Raw genomic sequence first — 18498 nt, forward strand, 5'->3', positions numbered from 1 at the left:
AAATCTTAGTCCTGCCCTGTACACCTTGACCTCAAGCTGTACATAACCTCCGGATGTTTTAGTGATAACATTACATTCACAATCTTATGGACAAGTAATATCCACTCTCGTCGCCAGTCTCTACACGACACATACACATTGTGTTGTGAAACAACAGGGGGACCACCACCACCAGGGGGAGACCATGGACATTCTCTTCCCTTGTGCAGTTGTGTTCTTGTTCATCTCTCAAGGCTGCTGTGTGGCGTGCAGGACTCCTGGAGAGATCTTCTCGCAGGTCCTGAACCACCACCTTCAGCTCTTCAGTCAACTTTTCCACTACTTTATATTTCTTAAAGCCTTTCTAGACCTGCTGGGACTTCCCTAGTACGTATCACTGTTGACAAAACCAAACCTGTTAGGACCTTAGTGTATGCCACTAGTCGACTAAGACATATCTGCTAGGACTCTTCTAATATACATCATTAGTTAACAAAGCCAGACATGCTAGGACTCCTCGTAGGACGCACCAGTAGTTGACTAAGTTAGATGGACTTGGACTTCCCTAATATTAACCACTAAGCATGCCAGACGGACTGAGAACGGTGTCAAGGGCTGTAGCGTTTTAATAATTCTCTTCGCTTCCTGTGTGATAGAGAGAATATGATCCATGTTCAGTAAATTACAAAGGAAGAGGCGGCGAGGTGCGGCGCAAGCCTGACCTCTGGCCTTCACTGGTGGCAGCGGTGGGGCCAGGGTGAGCAGCTAGCATTATGGTGTCACCCTCACTGTCACCACCACCTCCCTCAACACCCTCACTGTCACCACCACCTCCCTCAACACCCTCACTGTCACCACCACCTCCCTCGACACCCTCACTGTCACCACCACCTCCCTCGACACCCTCACTGTCACCACCACCTCCCTCGACACCCTCACTGTCACCACCACCTCCCTCGACACCCTCACTGTCACCACCTCCCTCAACACCCTCACTGTCACCAGCCATCGTTTTGTTTGATGAAGTCCAGTCTTCTGTTGTCGCTGTATCTGTCGATTATTTTTTTCAGGATATCTCTGACAGTCTGGTTATGCATAGACTAAATGTTCCTTGATAGAGCCTTGCTGTTTGTGCAGTGTTATATACTGCAAACGTCCACAATGCCCGAAGGAACTGGGGACTGTTAGCCGCAACGAACTCTACAGGCATGACAACAGCATCCTTTTGGCTGCTCCTGACAATGCAGAAGCAGCAAGGCCCCCATCAAGGAACATATAGTTCTGTCGGCTATACATATACATAACATAACCAGTGTATACATAACCAGAGATATCCTGACCAAATAGCCGACAGATAGAGAACAGAATATTGGACAAGACAAGAATGTTTCAAGTTGAAGGTGTTGCCTCCGTCCTGGTCTGGGGAACACGAGGCAGCCGCCGCCACACTTGTCGCCTGGGGCCTCCAGGACTCGGCCTCACCTGCGTTAATATGGGCTCGACCTGGCGTCATCTGTATATACCACACACATTACACTAGCACTCAATCGCTGCTCCTGGTGGGACGAGGAGTTTAGTTTAGTTCACTTATTATGCACCCCATACCCATCTTGTGGGCGGTAGTGGAAAGGGTTACAGAGGCACATAATGGGCTCAGGGACTGAACCCCACAATTCATTTAGCTAAGCAAGTTACAATCTTGATGAGCTAGTTACAAAATTCAATATAAGTCGTCACATTAACAAAGGGTTCGAGATCGACCTCAAGTACAGTTTCTAAATTAAGCAACTGACATATGTGGAGAGCTAGTGTCATAATTTATGTTTGTCCTGCACACCGCCCCCCATCCAGTGGGCAGCGGTGGATAGGTTACAATCATAGTTACTACCTACAGTTAGCAAACTGGGGATATTTGGCTAAAATTTCTGGTAGATCATTTTGAATGAAATATTTACACATCGCTGGAACATTGGTTATAGAATTGTCTCTAAATTCACGTATCTTTTCGCACTCCATCACATAGTGACGAAGGTTGGACGATTACAAATTTAAATGATTAAACGGTCGAGAACATTTTTGTAGCAGGACGAAGAGCGAACCAACAGGGCGAGGTGACCCCAGATGCGCGCCTTAAAAGATTTTCTTATATATAACATTGTAACGTCACTTTGATCAAATGGTTCTTTGAGTGATAATACTTGGGAGGAGGGAAGGATAAGGACACCAAGAGGAAGAACACTGAGGCCTTACAGCCGAGTGAGCCTTGCTGGTGCAGGCGACACTATCTGAGATAGTGAGAGATAGTAGATGTGGTCTACACACACGTCGTAGTTGCCGCCACCACCGCCAGGGTCGAAGTGGAGGGGGGGGGGGGATGCACATTAACTAAACCGGTCCTGTGGTCATAATGTGCGCACCTTGCCCATAACACAACATATTACCCATTAGCACACTAACTTGCCCCACCCCATTAATAATAGCTGTACTTGTTGAATATACTGAAACCAGCCGAGATTTGATAACGAATAAAATGAAAAAATCCCTATCAGGGGAAGTGTAAGGAGATTATCAAACAAAGGAACATAAGAGTAAAGGTCGCTGTAGAAGGCATACTGACCTATCCGAGGCGGCTTTTATTGACAGCCAACCAAACCTACTCGTGTGTCAAGGCTGCGCTAGACACACTCCAGCGTTAATTATGTTACCCGGAAATGATGGCCAAACCACACATCAAAATGTGGAGAAAAGAGGACAGGACGGACAGAAACGTGGTGGTCTCATCACCTTGTGGTGTGTGGCTGCTCATCACACCTTCACGTTATTGTGACTCATCGTCTGAGCACCGGGAAAGGTGCTCCGTATATCAACAACTCCGTCTTTCCAAACCCGTATTGAAATTGAAATAAGTTTATTGAGGTAAAATACACACAAAGGGATGAGGTAGCTCAAGCTATTCTCACCCCGTTCAGTACATCGTGTTAATACATACATATACACACATCACAAACAATAAACATATTACCAAACATTCTGAGAGATAAACATCTACATTTCCAAACCAGTATTAACCCAGCTATTTCCTGAATATAACCCTATGCCATTTTTTACCCAACTTTTCGTGTTCTATTTTATGTTGATATATTTACCACCTTACTAACATAGCGTAGCGTTATACTTTGTCAGCCATGTGGCCCTCACTCTTGGTCTTTATAATGTAAGTTAAGCTCTCTGTCTCCCCTTGAACAGCAGGAGCATTTTCAGACTTGTAATATCGGTCTGGACCATTCTCATCTCAATAAACGTAAAATTGAGAAGTATATCTTGGGGGCTTTATTGAATTTTTGCAATTATAACTACAATTGCAGACTTCAATTCGTTGCAAACTCTTAATAATGGTATTAGTCATTACAAGTGGTTCCCTGCAACGTGCTCGGGGAATGGTCGTCCAACCACCGCCACCCACCACACCTCTCACACACACACACACACACACACACACACACACACACACACACACACACACTCACACACGCTTGTGTTAGCACTGGTGTTGTAGTATATTCTCCGAGACGTTTGGTGGTCGTGTTACAGAGGAAGACAACACAGGTGAGAGGAAGCAGCCGTCCTCGTGGACACTGGCCACAAGCTCCATAACTCACCCGTCAACTTCCTCTTTACCAATAAAACACACAGCCAGCACTTGACCATTGTTTATAACAACGGCCCCGTCACTCACAACTTATTAAGTTCCAACTCTTTTTGTTGTTGTCTTCCAGTCTAACACTGCCACCAAACGTCTCGGAGAACATCCTACATCACCAGTGCTAAACACAAGCGAACATAATTAATCTGCCAAATTAGCTCAGAATCATCAATAAAATGTTCAAAATTTTATAAATTTAATGGGTTCGAGATCGACTGAAACTTCGCCGTTTCATCATCTTGTGATGTGTGGTCTGGTCATCATATCCTTCAGCCTCGCTATTGTGACTCAGTCTGCTTCAAGCGTGAACAAGCGCCGTGTTCCGTGCTCTTAACCTCCAACAAAATACCACTTTCGTGCCAACTGCCTTGACCAAGTTCAAGTGTATATTACATCTGCCTTTAACAAGGCAAAAACCAAAAATCCCTGACATTTGTGTTTGAAGGTCAAAAGTCCCTGACATTTGCCTTGACCAAGGTCAAAAATCCCTGAAATTTGCCTTGACCAAGGTGAGAAGTTGGTGACATTTGCGGTGACGCAAGAGCGACGGAGCCGTGTTGGCCCTACACACACACTCCCGCCCTCTTGGTATGGTAATGGTGTAACAAGAGATAGGTCACGTCAGCTCCCTGTCACTGGCCGTCACAGCTTTACCAACCCAGCCGAGCGGACAATACGCTGGACTTGTGATCCTGTGGTCCCGGGTTCGATCCCAGGCGCCGGCGAGAAACAATGGGCAGAGTTTCTTTCACCCTTTCTTTCACCTGTTACTTAGCAGTAAAATAGGTACCTGGGTGTTAGTCAGCTGTCAGGGGCTGCTTCCTGGGGGTGGAGGCCTGGTCGAGGACCGGGCCGCGGGAACACTGAAAGCCCCGAAATCATCTCAAGATAACCCAAGACTCACCATGGTCACCTCTACTACTTCATCTGGCAACGAACTGCTCCAGGTTAAGGCCGGGAATCATGCTACATTTCACGAATACAAATATACTGTAACTCATTGGTAATTTTTAACGAACTGAGTGTGTTCAAAATCAGTATTTTCCAAAATGTAAATTAATATTATTCAACAGTATATTAGAACTTGTTGTATAGTTGGACCTACATTAGGTTATGTTTGTGTTGGTAATTATACACATTTGTAGTAGGTGGGCAACCCGTTCTCGCACTTTCTTACAGTCAATATTGACTTATTAAATACGTGCATATGTGACATACTAGGTGGGAGAGGCAGTAATGGGGGGAAGTGTTCTGTCATTGTTGTTGTCTCCTCAGAGTCCTGTCTTGTGTTGGTCTGTCACACACTCTGGGTTAGTTAACACTCTGACGTTGTTTACAACGTCAGGTGATGGACCTACTGTGTGTGTGTGGGGGGGGGGGGGGTCAGGTGGGGTCCAGGTGGTGGGGGTAATAAGTGTGTGTGTATAACGTCGGGGGTCGAACACTGGGCGCGCGCTGTCACCCTCACGCCTGCACCTCTCAACCAGTTCATATTTATCAGAAATTAAGACTAAATGTAGTAAATGTTCAGTAGATCCCGTTGACTGGGAGAGCATCTTGCCACATTAATAGTGAAGACGTCATATATGACAATGTCATGATCTGCGCAGACCATACCTTCTACCCTTCCCCCTTTCCCCTTCCCTTCCCTCGTCCCCCTCCCTTGTTCACCCCTCCCATTTGTCACAGTCCATCCTCACTGGTCATAAACCTTGAGTCAAGAGGTCCTCTCTTGGCCCTCTCCATTTGGGGGGGAGAGGGAAAAATGAGTGTCAAATGGAGAGGGCCGAGAGAGGACCTCTTGACTCAAGGTTTATGACCAGTGAGGATGGACTGTGACAAATGGGAGGGTGAACAAGGGAGGGGGAGGCGAACGAGGGAAAGGAAGGGGAGGGAAAGGAAACAAGGGAGGGGGAGGGGAACGAGGGAAAGGGAGGGGAGGGAAGGGGAAGGAAGGGAAGGGGGAGGGGGAAGGGTAGAAGCTATGGTCTGCGCTGAACATTACAACTCCGCCTCTTCAGAATTAAGACATTTGTGTATGAAGCAGGCCAAAATAAAGGACAAATGTCTTATCCTGCCCTACTATAACCAAAAAATACTATAACTCCAAAAAATACAAAAATAAAATATTTAACTCGACATTAGTGACCCAATGTCTCAAAATCAATTAGGGGAGCGGGGAGAAGGTATGGTGTGTGTCGGTCATTACACCAAGACTGTAAACATGTAAACACACACCTCCTGCCCAGGTGCCATAAGCAAGGCTTTACCACCACCTCCGCTACACTGTGATCATTTAAGTCAATAGTGATCACAACCTTGTGCTGCTCCTCCAGCGTCCACCACCACAAGGCTCACTCCAGTCCCCCCCCCCCCCCCCCCGCCTCTGTTGCCTTAAATGATTTCCTCCTAATGTTTATCTTAGCAAGTTCAATATTTGTTCATTGATATCAAGTTCAAGTATGTTTATTGAGATAAGAAAAAATACATCTTAAATTGATAGAGTAGCTTAGGCTGTTTCTACCCCCCCCCCCTCCCTCCCTCATTGATATATCACGCCACGGTGATCTTCTTGTGCTATATTAATGATAACTAAGATCCACTAACGTTCAATGTGTATTTACTATTTGTGCTTGCAGAATCACGGTCTTAGCTGTTGGACTCCGCCTTTGTATCCGTGGGTTGCCTAATGTACTGTCTCCTGACCTATCTTTCCTCTATCATATCCACCACATATATTTCTCTCTAACACCCCCCCCCCCCAGGATGCAGCCCGTGGCACTGGTCCAACTACCGGGTACCTATTGCTAGATGAACAGTAGTATCGGGTAAAAGAAACTATGTCCATTTGTATGAATTTCGTCCGAGAATCGAACTCGGACCCCGTGGACTGCGAATCCCGAACGGTGTTCTCTCGGCCGCAAGGAGCCTGTGTATGTGTGTGTATGCGTGTGTACTCACCTAGTTGTGATTGCGGGGGTTGAGCTCTGGCTCTTTGGTCCCGCCTCTCAACCGTCAAGTCCCGGTGTGTGTGCGTGTGCGTGCGCGCGCTAGTACATACCTTCATACTCGGCAAGCTCCAGCTCTGGGACTTACCTTTCTCTGCATATTTCTGAAATAAATAAAACATGTAGTTAGCAACAAGAAGAGATGTTGGTAATAATTTCACCATTAACTTACAATTATTTTTTCACACTACACAAGTCTCCCATTACACATGACACCAGAAATGTAACGGAAAGGTGCACCTCAACCTCACCCTACACACTACACAGGTCACACAGGTTAGTGTACACTTTGACCACACACTACACAGGTCACACAGGTTAGTGTACACATTGACCACACACTACACAGGTCACACAGGTTAGTGTACATCTTACCTCAATATTTGACGGCTTTGGTTACATTTATTAAACAGTTTACAAGCATGAAAACTTGCCAGTCAACTGTTGTTATTGTTATAAACAGCCTCCTGGTGCTTCGGAGCTCATTAACTGTTTAATAATTGTAAACAAAGCCGCCAAAGATTGAGAAAAGATGGACAGGTTCGTAAGTGCTGGCGTAACTGCTTCGTGAATCTGGCCCCAAGTCTTGTGGTGGGTTAAGACCGGCTCCTGCCCTCCTCCTCCTCCTCCTCTCACACATCACCTTAACACTTCCTTACTGATACTTATATCAGCTTTAATATTTCCTTACTGACACATCAACTTTAATACTTCCTTACTGAGAGACCAGCTTTAATACTTCCCTACTGATACTTATACCGGTTTAAACACTTAAGTCCCTGAACGGTTACTACTAAGTGCAGGGGCTTGGATAGGTTGAGCTTCAGCTCTTGGGTCCAGCCTCTCGACCTCCAATCGACTTGTGTACAGGTTACCGGGTTCACAGGTGGCATCATAACTATAGTTAAAGCTGCGTGTGCTCGCTGTCTACACAGCCGCGCTCCTGTGCCACTACGGGCTCGCCATAGCCCGTGCTACTTGCAACTTTTGTTCTGAGTAGCTTATTATTATTAACATCTTTATTGACAAAATTAATTACAATTTTGCCTTCTGAGTAGCTGAATCTAAAACAACAACAACAAAGCACGCTGTCTCACTCACTCCTTAAGTGTGTGTGTGTGTGTGTGTGTGTGTGTGTGTGTGTACTCACCTAGTTATGCTTGCAGGGTTGAGCATCTACTCTTAAGCCCCGCCTTTCGACCATCATTAGATAAGAGCAGTAACTTTTAACTCGGTTTATCTTGTTACATTTACATTTAAAGATGTGCATCCAATTGACTTCCACAACTTACTCACCTCTTGTTTTCCGACCGTCCTCAGCGGTCGCTTGTCCCTCGATAGTATTCTTGGTGACGCAGGTTCGAATCCTCGTCACGGCCCTTGTACATTTGTTCATTCTTGGTGACTCGGATACTTTTGATATCGTTCGCCTTATGCGTTTCTGTTCTCGTATTGGCATCCTTGGTGATATTTAGCGCCCTCTGAGTATCCCGCACATTTGATGGTGTTATATAGCCTTCCCGGTTTGGTGCCTCTTTTTTGATAATTACTTGGTAATTACTTACCTGGGGCAGGAGGCCTGGTCGACGACCGGGCCGCGGGGACACTAAAAGCCCCGAAATTATCTCAAGATAACCTCCCCTGACCTCTTCTCCACTGTGGTGCGGTTCACTTCCATTAGACTTTCTCGTAGTTGAGAAACGAGCGTTGTTTCATAACTTTAGAGCTGGTGCTGCTGGAGCTGCATGCTCCTGAGTGTGTCCCACGTAGATTGTTCATCGGGAGGTTACTATGTTAGAGTTCCTTACTGTTAGCCAGCATGGAATATGTTGCCTACGCTGTTCTGCTCTTATCACTCTTCAGTATTATTGTTGTGGGTAAATTTGCTCTCTTATTCTGATGAAGGAATGTGGCTCTTCTTCATTCTACAATGTTGCTTCCTAACAAAAGTTGTCTTACACACACAAATAACAATAGCGTGATATATCACATGAACAAATCCACAAGGGGCTTGATGAGGGTTCGAACCTGTGTGCCGAGTGTTCCCAGTGTAGACATTTGTGATATATTTGCATTTGTTCAGAATTAGGTCTAATAATCATTTTTCAGACAACCTTTGGAGAGTACATTTCCTCTTGAAATATATCAGTATCTCTGTTGTTATCGTTATTATCACATTATCATCAGCAAACATTGATAGGAAGGCAATTGTTTTACCGTGTCGTAGTGCAGTTGATTAAGGCAGCGTCTGGGATGCTCTTGGACGTAGGTTCGAACCCTCGTCACGGCCCTTGTGGATTTGTTCATTGATAGGAAGGTGTCAGTGGCATATAAGGATGGTTGGGGTGTATTAGGAAGAGGGGTGGGCGCCAGGACCGACCCCTGTGTCACTCCGCTCTCACTATGACCCTTTGCTTCCTTCCTAAGAGGTATTCCTTTACCTGAGATACACCAGACTATTGCTGTAACTCGAGGAGTATTTTGTGTGTAGCAGTAGCGAGTTAGTGTTGATAAACACACAAGGTGACGTTGCTGACCATATATTAAGAGAGAGCGGGGAAGTATGGTTGGTGACCATTACCTCAACTAGGTTAACAACACGGACAATGTGACGACATTGAGAGCGCTTGTCGCCCCACACAACTCTCTACTGCACATGACGGCCATCCACTAGCCTCAACTTCCTGGGGCCACCACACCTACAGGTACCCATTACCGCCGCGGAGCCTCGTCCATACAACCAATTATACCAACTCCACACGACCATTAACCTGCTCAACCCTTACAGTGCGGTGACCGTGTATAAGCGTGTCACTGCTCGTCCTCACCACACCGTGACAGTCTCCACCACCAACACGATCACTGCCCCAATATACTGGAAAGTGTGGGAGAGCTGAGGCCCTCAGCCCCTGTTGTTGTTATTATTGCTGTTTACACTCAGCTACTCGCAACAACAACTTCCAAGTAGCCAAGATTTTTAAACCAAGATTTTTAACTTGAATCTATTGAAACACTTTGACTCCATTAACCTGAAAAATCGAAAACCAAGAAAGAACCAAGATTTGTAACTTTAGAATACAAATGTCAAGATACATTTTAGTTATTCTAAGAATGTGTTTGAGTGCACATCTTTGGAGGGGGCGGGTACATGTAGACTGTGTCAAGGGTTGACCAGGGATGACTTGGAGTGACCACAAGGAACACTCCTCATCTCCAGTACAATGAAACTGAATTTGGACAAAGATTTTCTCCAGCCAAGTGGCGAATGAAAACACAAACATCTTGGAGAGCTTCCAGCAGCATCCTTGAACTTGCGCGCCACAATAGGGGGCGCCGCCGGGGTGAAACTCATTGTTATCCTTCAAGTATACTGTCTTAGACGCCCCCTCCCTCGGTCACCACCACCTGTCACCCCCCCCTCAGGTACCCGTCCACGCCCCCCCCCCCCACTGTCACCACGGTGTTGTAACTGGCCAGCGCTTGTGAGGCACAAACAGCGCTCCACACAAGGCAGTTATCAAGTTTGTCAACACAACACGTAAGTGTAATACTGTGTTGAATATCACAAGAGTTTATAATACATACACACCCCCAGGTGGTGAGGCTGTGACCACCTGGCTCAACTTGCCAGTTCACACCGGTACTGCCACCGCTCCAACCATTGAATTGGATTTTATTTTTTACATGTTAAGTCATGCTACACAATTATAATACAATACAAGACAATAAAACAAAGGGTACCGAAGCACCACCACAACACACACTAAACAGCCTACATACAAAACACCTAAGAAACACCACACATAACCCAGCACAAATACATGAAAGAACATATACATACACTGGAAGACCGGAGTCTCAGGTGTTACACAATCACAAAAATCCCACACAACACAGGAACACCACCACACACAAGCTATACCAAAGCAAGAAAAGACACAACACAGAGAGAATTAGGAAACCTAACCCCGATGGTTCTCCGGACACTGATGATAGGAGACGTGTTGGTCGCTGGTAACAAGGTGGTCCCAGTAACCTAGACAACAGGAGCCCCACACTGGGCACCACTGAGTAGGGAGGTGGTGGCAGCATGGTGCCAGGTGTTGACACCAACACCAGGGTACAGGCTCGGCTTGGCACCCTCTTGCAACAACAACAGCAGCAGCCAAGGGGGTTCACCAGGTGTTACAATCCTGCTCCTGCTGCTGCTGCTGCTGCTGCTGCTATGTGTATGGTGGTGGTGGGGGGGGGGAGGCGAGGAGGGCGCCAAGCACCTCACAGTACTATAGAGCAACTTGAGATACTCGCACAGGCCAAATGTGAGGCGAGGAGTGATTGCCTAATGAAGCCACCCAAGAGGTGGCACGGGCATGAATAGCCCGTAATAGAGGCCAGGAAGATGCCTCGCCGCTCTGGTTACTTCCCCCCCCCCCGTCTCCACCTCACCCCAAACACTTTTCCTTTGCTTCATTAACTTTGTCATTGTAACGAGGCCTTTAACACCAGCCACTGGCATCACCCCAAACCGGATGCACTGTCCCTTAACTTGGGAATCGAACGTGAAGGAGGTCACGGGGTCGCGTGCTCGCCTCGGCAACCACTGCGCCACGGCTCCTGGTGTGAGGCGTATGTGTGGTGACCGACACCACCCGCGGGGGGCCCAGCGTGTGTATGGAATGTCGTCCCCCTAGGTAATGGGGCGCCCGTTATTGCGGGGGGGGGGGGTAGGGGGAGGTGGGGGTGTAGGGGGGGTATAGGTGTAGGGGGAGATGTAGGTGTAGGGGGGGAGGTGTAGGGGGGAGATGTAGGGGGCGTATAAGTGTAGGGGGGTGTAGGTGTACGGGGAGGTGTGGGTGTTATCTTTATAGTCCGAACAAAATAAAGCTAAAAACAAAGCTAAATATTCCTGGGCCTAGTACAGCACATATATGTACTATATTACGTCTCAGGTAGCGTGTACTCGCCTAATTGTGCTTGAGGTGGTTGAGCTCTGGCTCTTTGGTCCCTCCTCTCAACTGTCAATCAACTGATGTACAGACTCGTACAGAATACGTGTGTTAACCTACACAGGTTAGGTTAGGTTGTCTTTGCGACAAATACCAAACTTTTTCCGGTTTGTCCAAACTGTATAGTAACTATTTCAAATTTATAATTGAACATTATGTTATATAGTAACAATGAGGACCAAAGTACCTATAAGTACTTACTAAACAGGAGGATGGCCTGCTATAGGGCAGGAGGGGGAGGGGGTGAGGGGGGTGAGGGGTGGGGGATACAGCAGAGAGCAGGTGGTGTGCCAATTTCTTTGTTTATGTTGAACACCTGTAGTTGTCGGTGAAGGTTAATTGCTACGACACAACTGTGTGTACTGTTCTGTTGACAGCTTCCACACACGTGTGTGTGTGTGTGTGTGTGTGTGTGTGTGTGTGTGTGTGTGTGTGTGTGTGCGTGCGTGCACACATGCGTGGGTGCGTGCGTGTGCTAGAGCAGTGATCGTGACCTTGGAGGCAAATATTGTGATTCCCAGAGAGCTGTGTACGCAGCTTACTAACAAAAATTACTACGTTGTACATGTGTTGTGTTAACCCTAGCCTAGCCTACCATAGCCTAGACCAAGCCTAACCTAATCTAAGTAGCCAAACGTAACTATATTAACGTTAGTTTGATATTTTGACATTATTTGTTTCTATTTCACTGTCTCTCTCTCCCCCGGTCTCTCCTTAGCACTCTTACAAGACACAATTACAGGAATTAAGAGTAACTGGTGTTGGGAGCAGCGAGGTTACTGCGGGCCGCCGCCCGGACACTGCCATCAACACTGGTGTCTGCTTTTGTTTTGTTTTTTTTGAGTAAAGATGATGGAGAGGCATAGGTGAAGGGAAGTTTAGAAGTGGGATATACAGTGAGAGTTATGAAAGCAGGCGGGCTGTCCGCCTTGCTGACACGATGTGTGGGTGTTGGCAGCTAAGCTAAGCTGGCTGCCAACATTATTATTTTATTGTGTATGTCTCGTGTCTTCAGAATTACCACCATTGGTCTGACATCTGTACGAAACATTCTTTTATCCAACCTGTCATTCTTCTTCCAGTTATCAAGCTACTTTATTGTGTTCTTTAAAAGTAGGTCTTCCAACCCCACCACCACTACTCCCAGGTGTGTTACACTTCTACGCAAGAGGGGGCGTAAGAGTGGGGGCAGGGGAGGGGGGGGGAGGGTAGAGGAAGGTAAGAGCGTAGAGTAGCAAGTGGGGGGTGGGGGTGGGGGGGGGGGGGTTGTAATAAGTGGAGCAAGGTAAGACAGGTGGACGTGAACTTTACACCCAGGCCCACACAACTGTCAACAATCACGGATACTTGTTATTTATGATCGGGGATTTAATGTCAAATTCTCAAGAGGCACCTTGTCAACTCAAGGTGCAGGCGACGAGTCACAATAACGTGGCTAAAGTATGTTGACCGTAGTGTGTGTGTGGTCAACACTGTCAACTCTAGTACTGTCTGGGGAAAAATAATACCTCTTGGCATCGTTGTTGCCCTACGCCTTCCCTCCAATGGAAATGGAAAAGCCGAGCAGGAGTTAAGGCTGGAGAATGTGTTAGTGTGAGAGGCGTGCTACTGATGGGGGAGGCCGGGGTGGTGGCAGAGAGGCGGCCAGGTGCTCCGTCAGGGAACCTGTGGCGTGTTCCCCACGCGTCACATGTGTACGTATGGATGTACGTACATGGACGTATAGATGTACATATGGACGCGGCCAACAACGGGTCGTGGCGGAGCGTCACACCCGGACGGGTCCACACGCCTCGCTGGCTGCCACACCCACACCCATCTTTCATCACCTCTTCATCTTTATTATCACTGAGTCCCAAGAATTAAATAAACTAGAACAAAATAAAGAACTATTGAACTAACAATATTTCCGTATTTCTGAAGTACAGGAAACCAGGGAATCTGGTTCACGAAGCAGTTACGCAAGTAATTATGAACCTGTACATCTTTTCTCAATCTTTGGCGGCTTTGTTTACAATTATTAAACAGTTTACGAGCTTCGAAACTTCACAATATTATCACTATTATAAACAGTCTCGTAGTGCTTCTGAGCTCATAAACCTGTTTCATAAATGTAAACAAAGCCGCCATAGACTGAGAGAAGATGTACAGGTTCATAATTACTTGCGTAACTGCTTGATAAATTCTGGCCCAGAACTGGTGAGGGAAGGGATCAGGAGGTCAATATGGAAGAAGCACCCACGGGGCACTATGAACAAACAAGTGCCCATCAGGAGCACCCACGGGGCACTATGAACAAACAAGTGCCCATCAGGAGCACCCACGGGGCACTATGAACAAACAAGTGCCCATCAGGGGCACCCACGGGGCACTATGAACAAACAAGTGCCCATCAGGGGCACCCACGGGGCACTATGAACAAACAAGTGGCTATCAGGAGCACCCACGGGGCACTATGAACAAACAAGTGGCTATCAGGAGCACCCACGGGGCACTATGAACAAACAAGTGCCCATCAGGGGCACCCACGGGGCACTATGAACAAACAAGTGCCCATCAGGAGCACCCACGGGGCACTATGAACAAACAAGTGCCCATCAGGGGCACCCACGGGGCACTATGAACAAACAAGTGCCCATCAGGGGCACCCCGGGAACACAACTCTCAACTCCACAACACAAGATATGATAAGACTTCCTCACCCAGAAATATCTCGACAAAATGACGTTTGTCTTTGTCCAAAGAGAAGATCACGGAGCGTGTAGAGAAGCGGAGAGACAATGTGAAAATGGTATTACAGCTAAAGTATTCCGAGACACACACACACAGGTGTACACAGAGAGATGTGCCTGTCAATGTACAAAGATAGCGGTACATAGGCGTCTCTGGCTGGCCAGCTATGGCAGCAGGTGTGGCTATGTACTACAGGTGTGGCTGTGTACTGCAGGTGTGGCCGTGTACTACAGGTGTGGCCGTGTACTAGGCCAGGGAGTCAGACTAGGGCCAAGCAACCATCCCAGCTCACCTACACCACCAGACCCCAAATGTACACAAAACAATGTTCTTATCAAAACATAACATACCTTTAATTGGAAAAAAAGTCGTGAAAACAGGCCTAAGGTATTTAACCACATCTAGCACATAGACATATTTTACTAAGCAAATGTGTTTTATTGAACGTCAGAACTGTTAAGAATGAATCGGATGTAGTCACGAGGTGTACCAAGCGGCCTGTGGATAGTGGCCAGTCCCTTGGTGCTGACACTTGTTCCTGTCCACACGTTGTGTTAGTGGCACTCTCGTTATTATCGTGACCTTGTTAGTGGCACTCTCGTTATTATCATGACCTTGTTAGTGGCACTCTCGTTATTATCGTGACCTTGTTAGTGGCACTCTCGTTATTATCGTGACCTTGTTAGTGGCACTCTCGTTATCATGACCTTGTTAGTGGCACGGGGAGCCAGTCGGCCGAGCGGACAGCACACTGGACTTGTGATCCTGTGGTCCCAGGTTCGATCCCAGGCGCCAGTGAGAAGCAATGGGCACAGTTTCTTTCACCCTATGCCCCTGTTACCTAGCAGTAAAATAGGTACCTGGGTGTTAGTCAGCTGTCACGTGCTGCTTCCTGGGGGTGGAGGCCTGGTCGAGGACCGGACCGCGGGGACACGGCCAAAGCCGTCAAAGCCATCTTTGACGGCTTTGGTTACATTTATTAAACAGTTTACAAGCATGAAATCCTCCCAATCAACTGTTGTTATTGTTATATACAGCCTCCTGGTGCTTCGGAGCTCATTAACTGTTTAATAATTGTAAACAAAGCCGCCAAACGTTGAGAAAAGATGTACAGGTTCGTAAGTGCTGGCGTAACTGCTTTGTGAATCTGGCCCGAGGGCGTTATATTAAGCCTCTCACTTCAAAAGGTGTAAAAAAGTTAATAATGTATGTGAACGTATAATAGGATCCTTATGTTCTAATGCTACAAATGATGATGTCCTTCCAGAATGTATTTCACTGACATAGAAACAATTAACACCATCATGGGACGAACACGACGCAAATGCTGTCATTTTTCTCTCTTATGTTCTCACACTCTTATCTTTGCTGCGGTTGTTTATTTTATTGATAAGCGACATCATTATTTAAAATGGTTTTATTATATACCATTTTTCCCGAGCTTCTCCATCAACATTCCCCACCAGGCGGGGTTGATCACTGTTATTATTAGTGGATAGTTCATATTCCTGAGACTCTTCCATCCGCGATACTTCATCCTCTTCCTTACTTTCTTCCCGCTCTGTTTCACTCCCCACTTCACCCCATCTGTTTGCCATGGCTAATTATTATAGAGCTTCAATTCTCTTGTCCAACTTTTTGAGGTATCCCAAGATCTGTGTACCGACCCCAGAGTCCACAAGGCTACCCTGCACCTCATCACCGTTAGAGTACACTTTTTTCGGCTTCGTTTCCCGCTAGAAAAGTGGCTTCCCTATGGCTTCGATATCCACTAGGCTATCCTTGCAACCTGTCCTCTTAAAAAGAACGTTGCTTTTGCCCGTATGGCCGAATATGGACGTAATTTGAAAATTAAAATAAATTGAAAATAAATTTGGGATTTTTTTTTTCAACAACAGTAAGTTAAGGGTCCTCTGATAGGTTAGGTGGGCAGGAAATTGTCATAAAGGTTCAAAACGTTATGAAAAACGTTAATTGAAAGTTCCTCTTCTAAACTGTCCGCGTGGGCCGGACGACTCAAACAGAAAACGGAACAGTACGTCACTTTTGTGAGTCGATTTCATTTCAAATTACGTCCAAATTTGGCTATAGCCGCGCATACCAGCCAAAAGTGACGTTATTTTTAAGAGTTGACCATTTAAGGGTTGACCCTTAAATGTCGCCGAGCCTTTCTCCCAAACGTTGGTGACAGAGGCTGTTGTGTCTTTCCACTGGTTCTTCCTTGTTCCTGCCGTGGGATCTTGCCTTCCTTCTGAGCCTCGTTTACCCTGGCATCGTCTTGTCCGTCACCCATCAGAGTCGCTGGATCACAAGTTCACAACTTTCTAAGAGTGCTCCAAGACGGACCCTTCCTCCACCCCCTACCCCCGCCCCTCATTATAATGTTTCACACAAACAGTAAAGGTGAGAGAAGGGAACAATGTCACAGAAATAAGACCTTACATGTTTGTGTGCTAAAGGTTAAGTGCGGGAGATTGTGTTAATAATTGCGTTGTTACAGTTTAACTAATATCTGTTTATCTGATATCCTTAACAAGGTTTGTTACCCCCGCTAAAAACAATTATCTAATCTGTGGTTCATAGTTACAGTATCAGCTGGAATCAAACAGGAGGAAATAGACATTACACACAGAAATCACAATAGTGTGATGAATCAAATTAACAAATCCACCAAGGGCCGTGATGAGGGTTCGAACCGACGTGTGAATAGGTAGAATAGCCTATTGGCGGAGCTCGGGTGCATGGGGGGGGGGGGTGAAATTGCGTAAAACCCTGGTGTCTCGGAGAGGCTGCAGGACCCGCGGTAGATCACGATGATTTCCCGGTTGCAATTCTTCCATGTCGTAGCTCAGTCGATTAAGACAGCGTCTGGGAGCCTCTCGGACGTAGGTTCGAACCCTCGCCACGGCCCTTGTGAAATAAGATTCTATAGCCCAACAGGACCACGAAAAGAACTTCAGAAACTCTCAACACTCTTAGTTTGTCATTTATCCTTTTATCAATTCAATTTCTTTCATTATTATGCACCCCATACCCATCCCGTGGGCGGTGATGGAAAGGGTTACAGAGGCACATAATGGGTTCAGGAACTGAACCCATTATCATAGGAGAGTTTTCATAAGTCACACACACATGACTGTGCTTAGTCTTCCCATACTCATGTGTATAGGTGTATGGTGCGTGTATGTGGTGGTGGTGGTTGTGTGATGTCAACTATGTGGAGGGGCGTCAACCCACAACACCAGGGGGGGGGGTGACCGCGTGGGCGCCACAGGTGACCATTCTGAGTGAGGGAGGTGAAGCTGAGACTGTGTAGGAGACCAGTGTCACACACCCGCTCCTCCTACGGTCCTGGGAGCCTCGCACCACTCTCTTCTCCAAGACTGTCCTGTAAGACTCCCAAGACTCTCTTCCCCAAGACTGGTAGGATACGAGTGCCTCTCACCCCCCCCCTCCCCCTCCTCGCCACAACCACAATTGAGGTGGGATGGTTGTGGGGGAGGTGGTGGCTGGGGAGACTTGGAGTCCACCACTGTAACTTGCTGACTCTCCTTCAGGTGACCTTGAAGGTTCTTCCGTCCACTGGGTGAGTCCCACATCCCCTTCCCCCCCCCCTACCCATCTGGCTTGTCTATCCTCCCCCCCCCGGTCTCTTCACGGTGAAGCTAGGGTTCATTAACAATGAGTGATGGTCCTAAACTGCAAGCTGTGTTATCCAACACTTGTTGACCTGAAGCCTGAAACACAAACTTGGTCTACTTAAGTGAGATAATTTGTGGCGCTATATTTAAGTGTAAACTTTAATAGTGTATTACAATCATGTTAGGCACATGATTGAGCTGGAGTCAACTGTGTATACAGCTTCCCCACGACCCCTCCAGGACTGTATTCACCTAGTTGTGCTTACGGGGGTTGAGCTTTGCTCTTTCCGCCCGTCTCTCAACTGTCAATCAACTAACTAATTTTACTATATTTTTTACATGCTGTTCATTCAAAACGGGAATTTTCTCAAATATAAATTAATATTATAATATATTAGCATATTGTGCTTATATAGACACCACAAACC

General features: G+C 46.8%; 1 protein-coding gene across 6 annotated transcripts in view; it reads right to left on the bottom strand.

Annotated features, from left to right (window-relative positions):
• LOC123767922 (SNF4/AMP-activated protein kinase gamma subunit) overlaps nucleotides 1–18498 on the bottom strand; it is a 246500-nt gene that overhangs the window by 51481 nt on the left and 176521 nt on the right. For all 6 annotated transcript variants that reach the window (XM_069306620.1, XM_045758053.2, XM_045758052.2 and 3 more), the window contains one exon: nucleotides 6779–6794. In XM_069306620.1, the coding sequence (XP_069162721.1) occupies nucleotides 6779–6794 (16 nt within the window). The remainder of the gene's footprint in view (nucleotides 1–6778; nucleotides 6795–18498) is intronic.

The sequence above is a fragment of the Procambarus clarkii genome, chromosome 58 (genome assembly GCF_040958095.1).
Source record: "Procambarus clarkii isolate CNS0578487 chromosome 58, FALCON_Pclarkii_2.0, whole genome shotgun sequence".
NCBI lineage: Eukaryota > Metazoa > Arthropoda > Malacostraca > Decapoda > Cambaridae > Procambarus > Procambarus clarkii.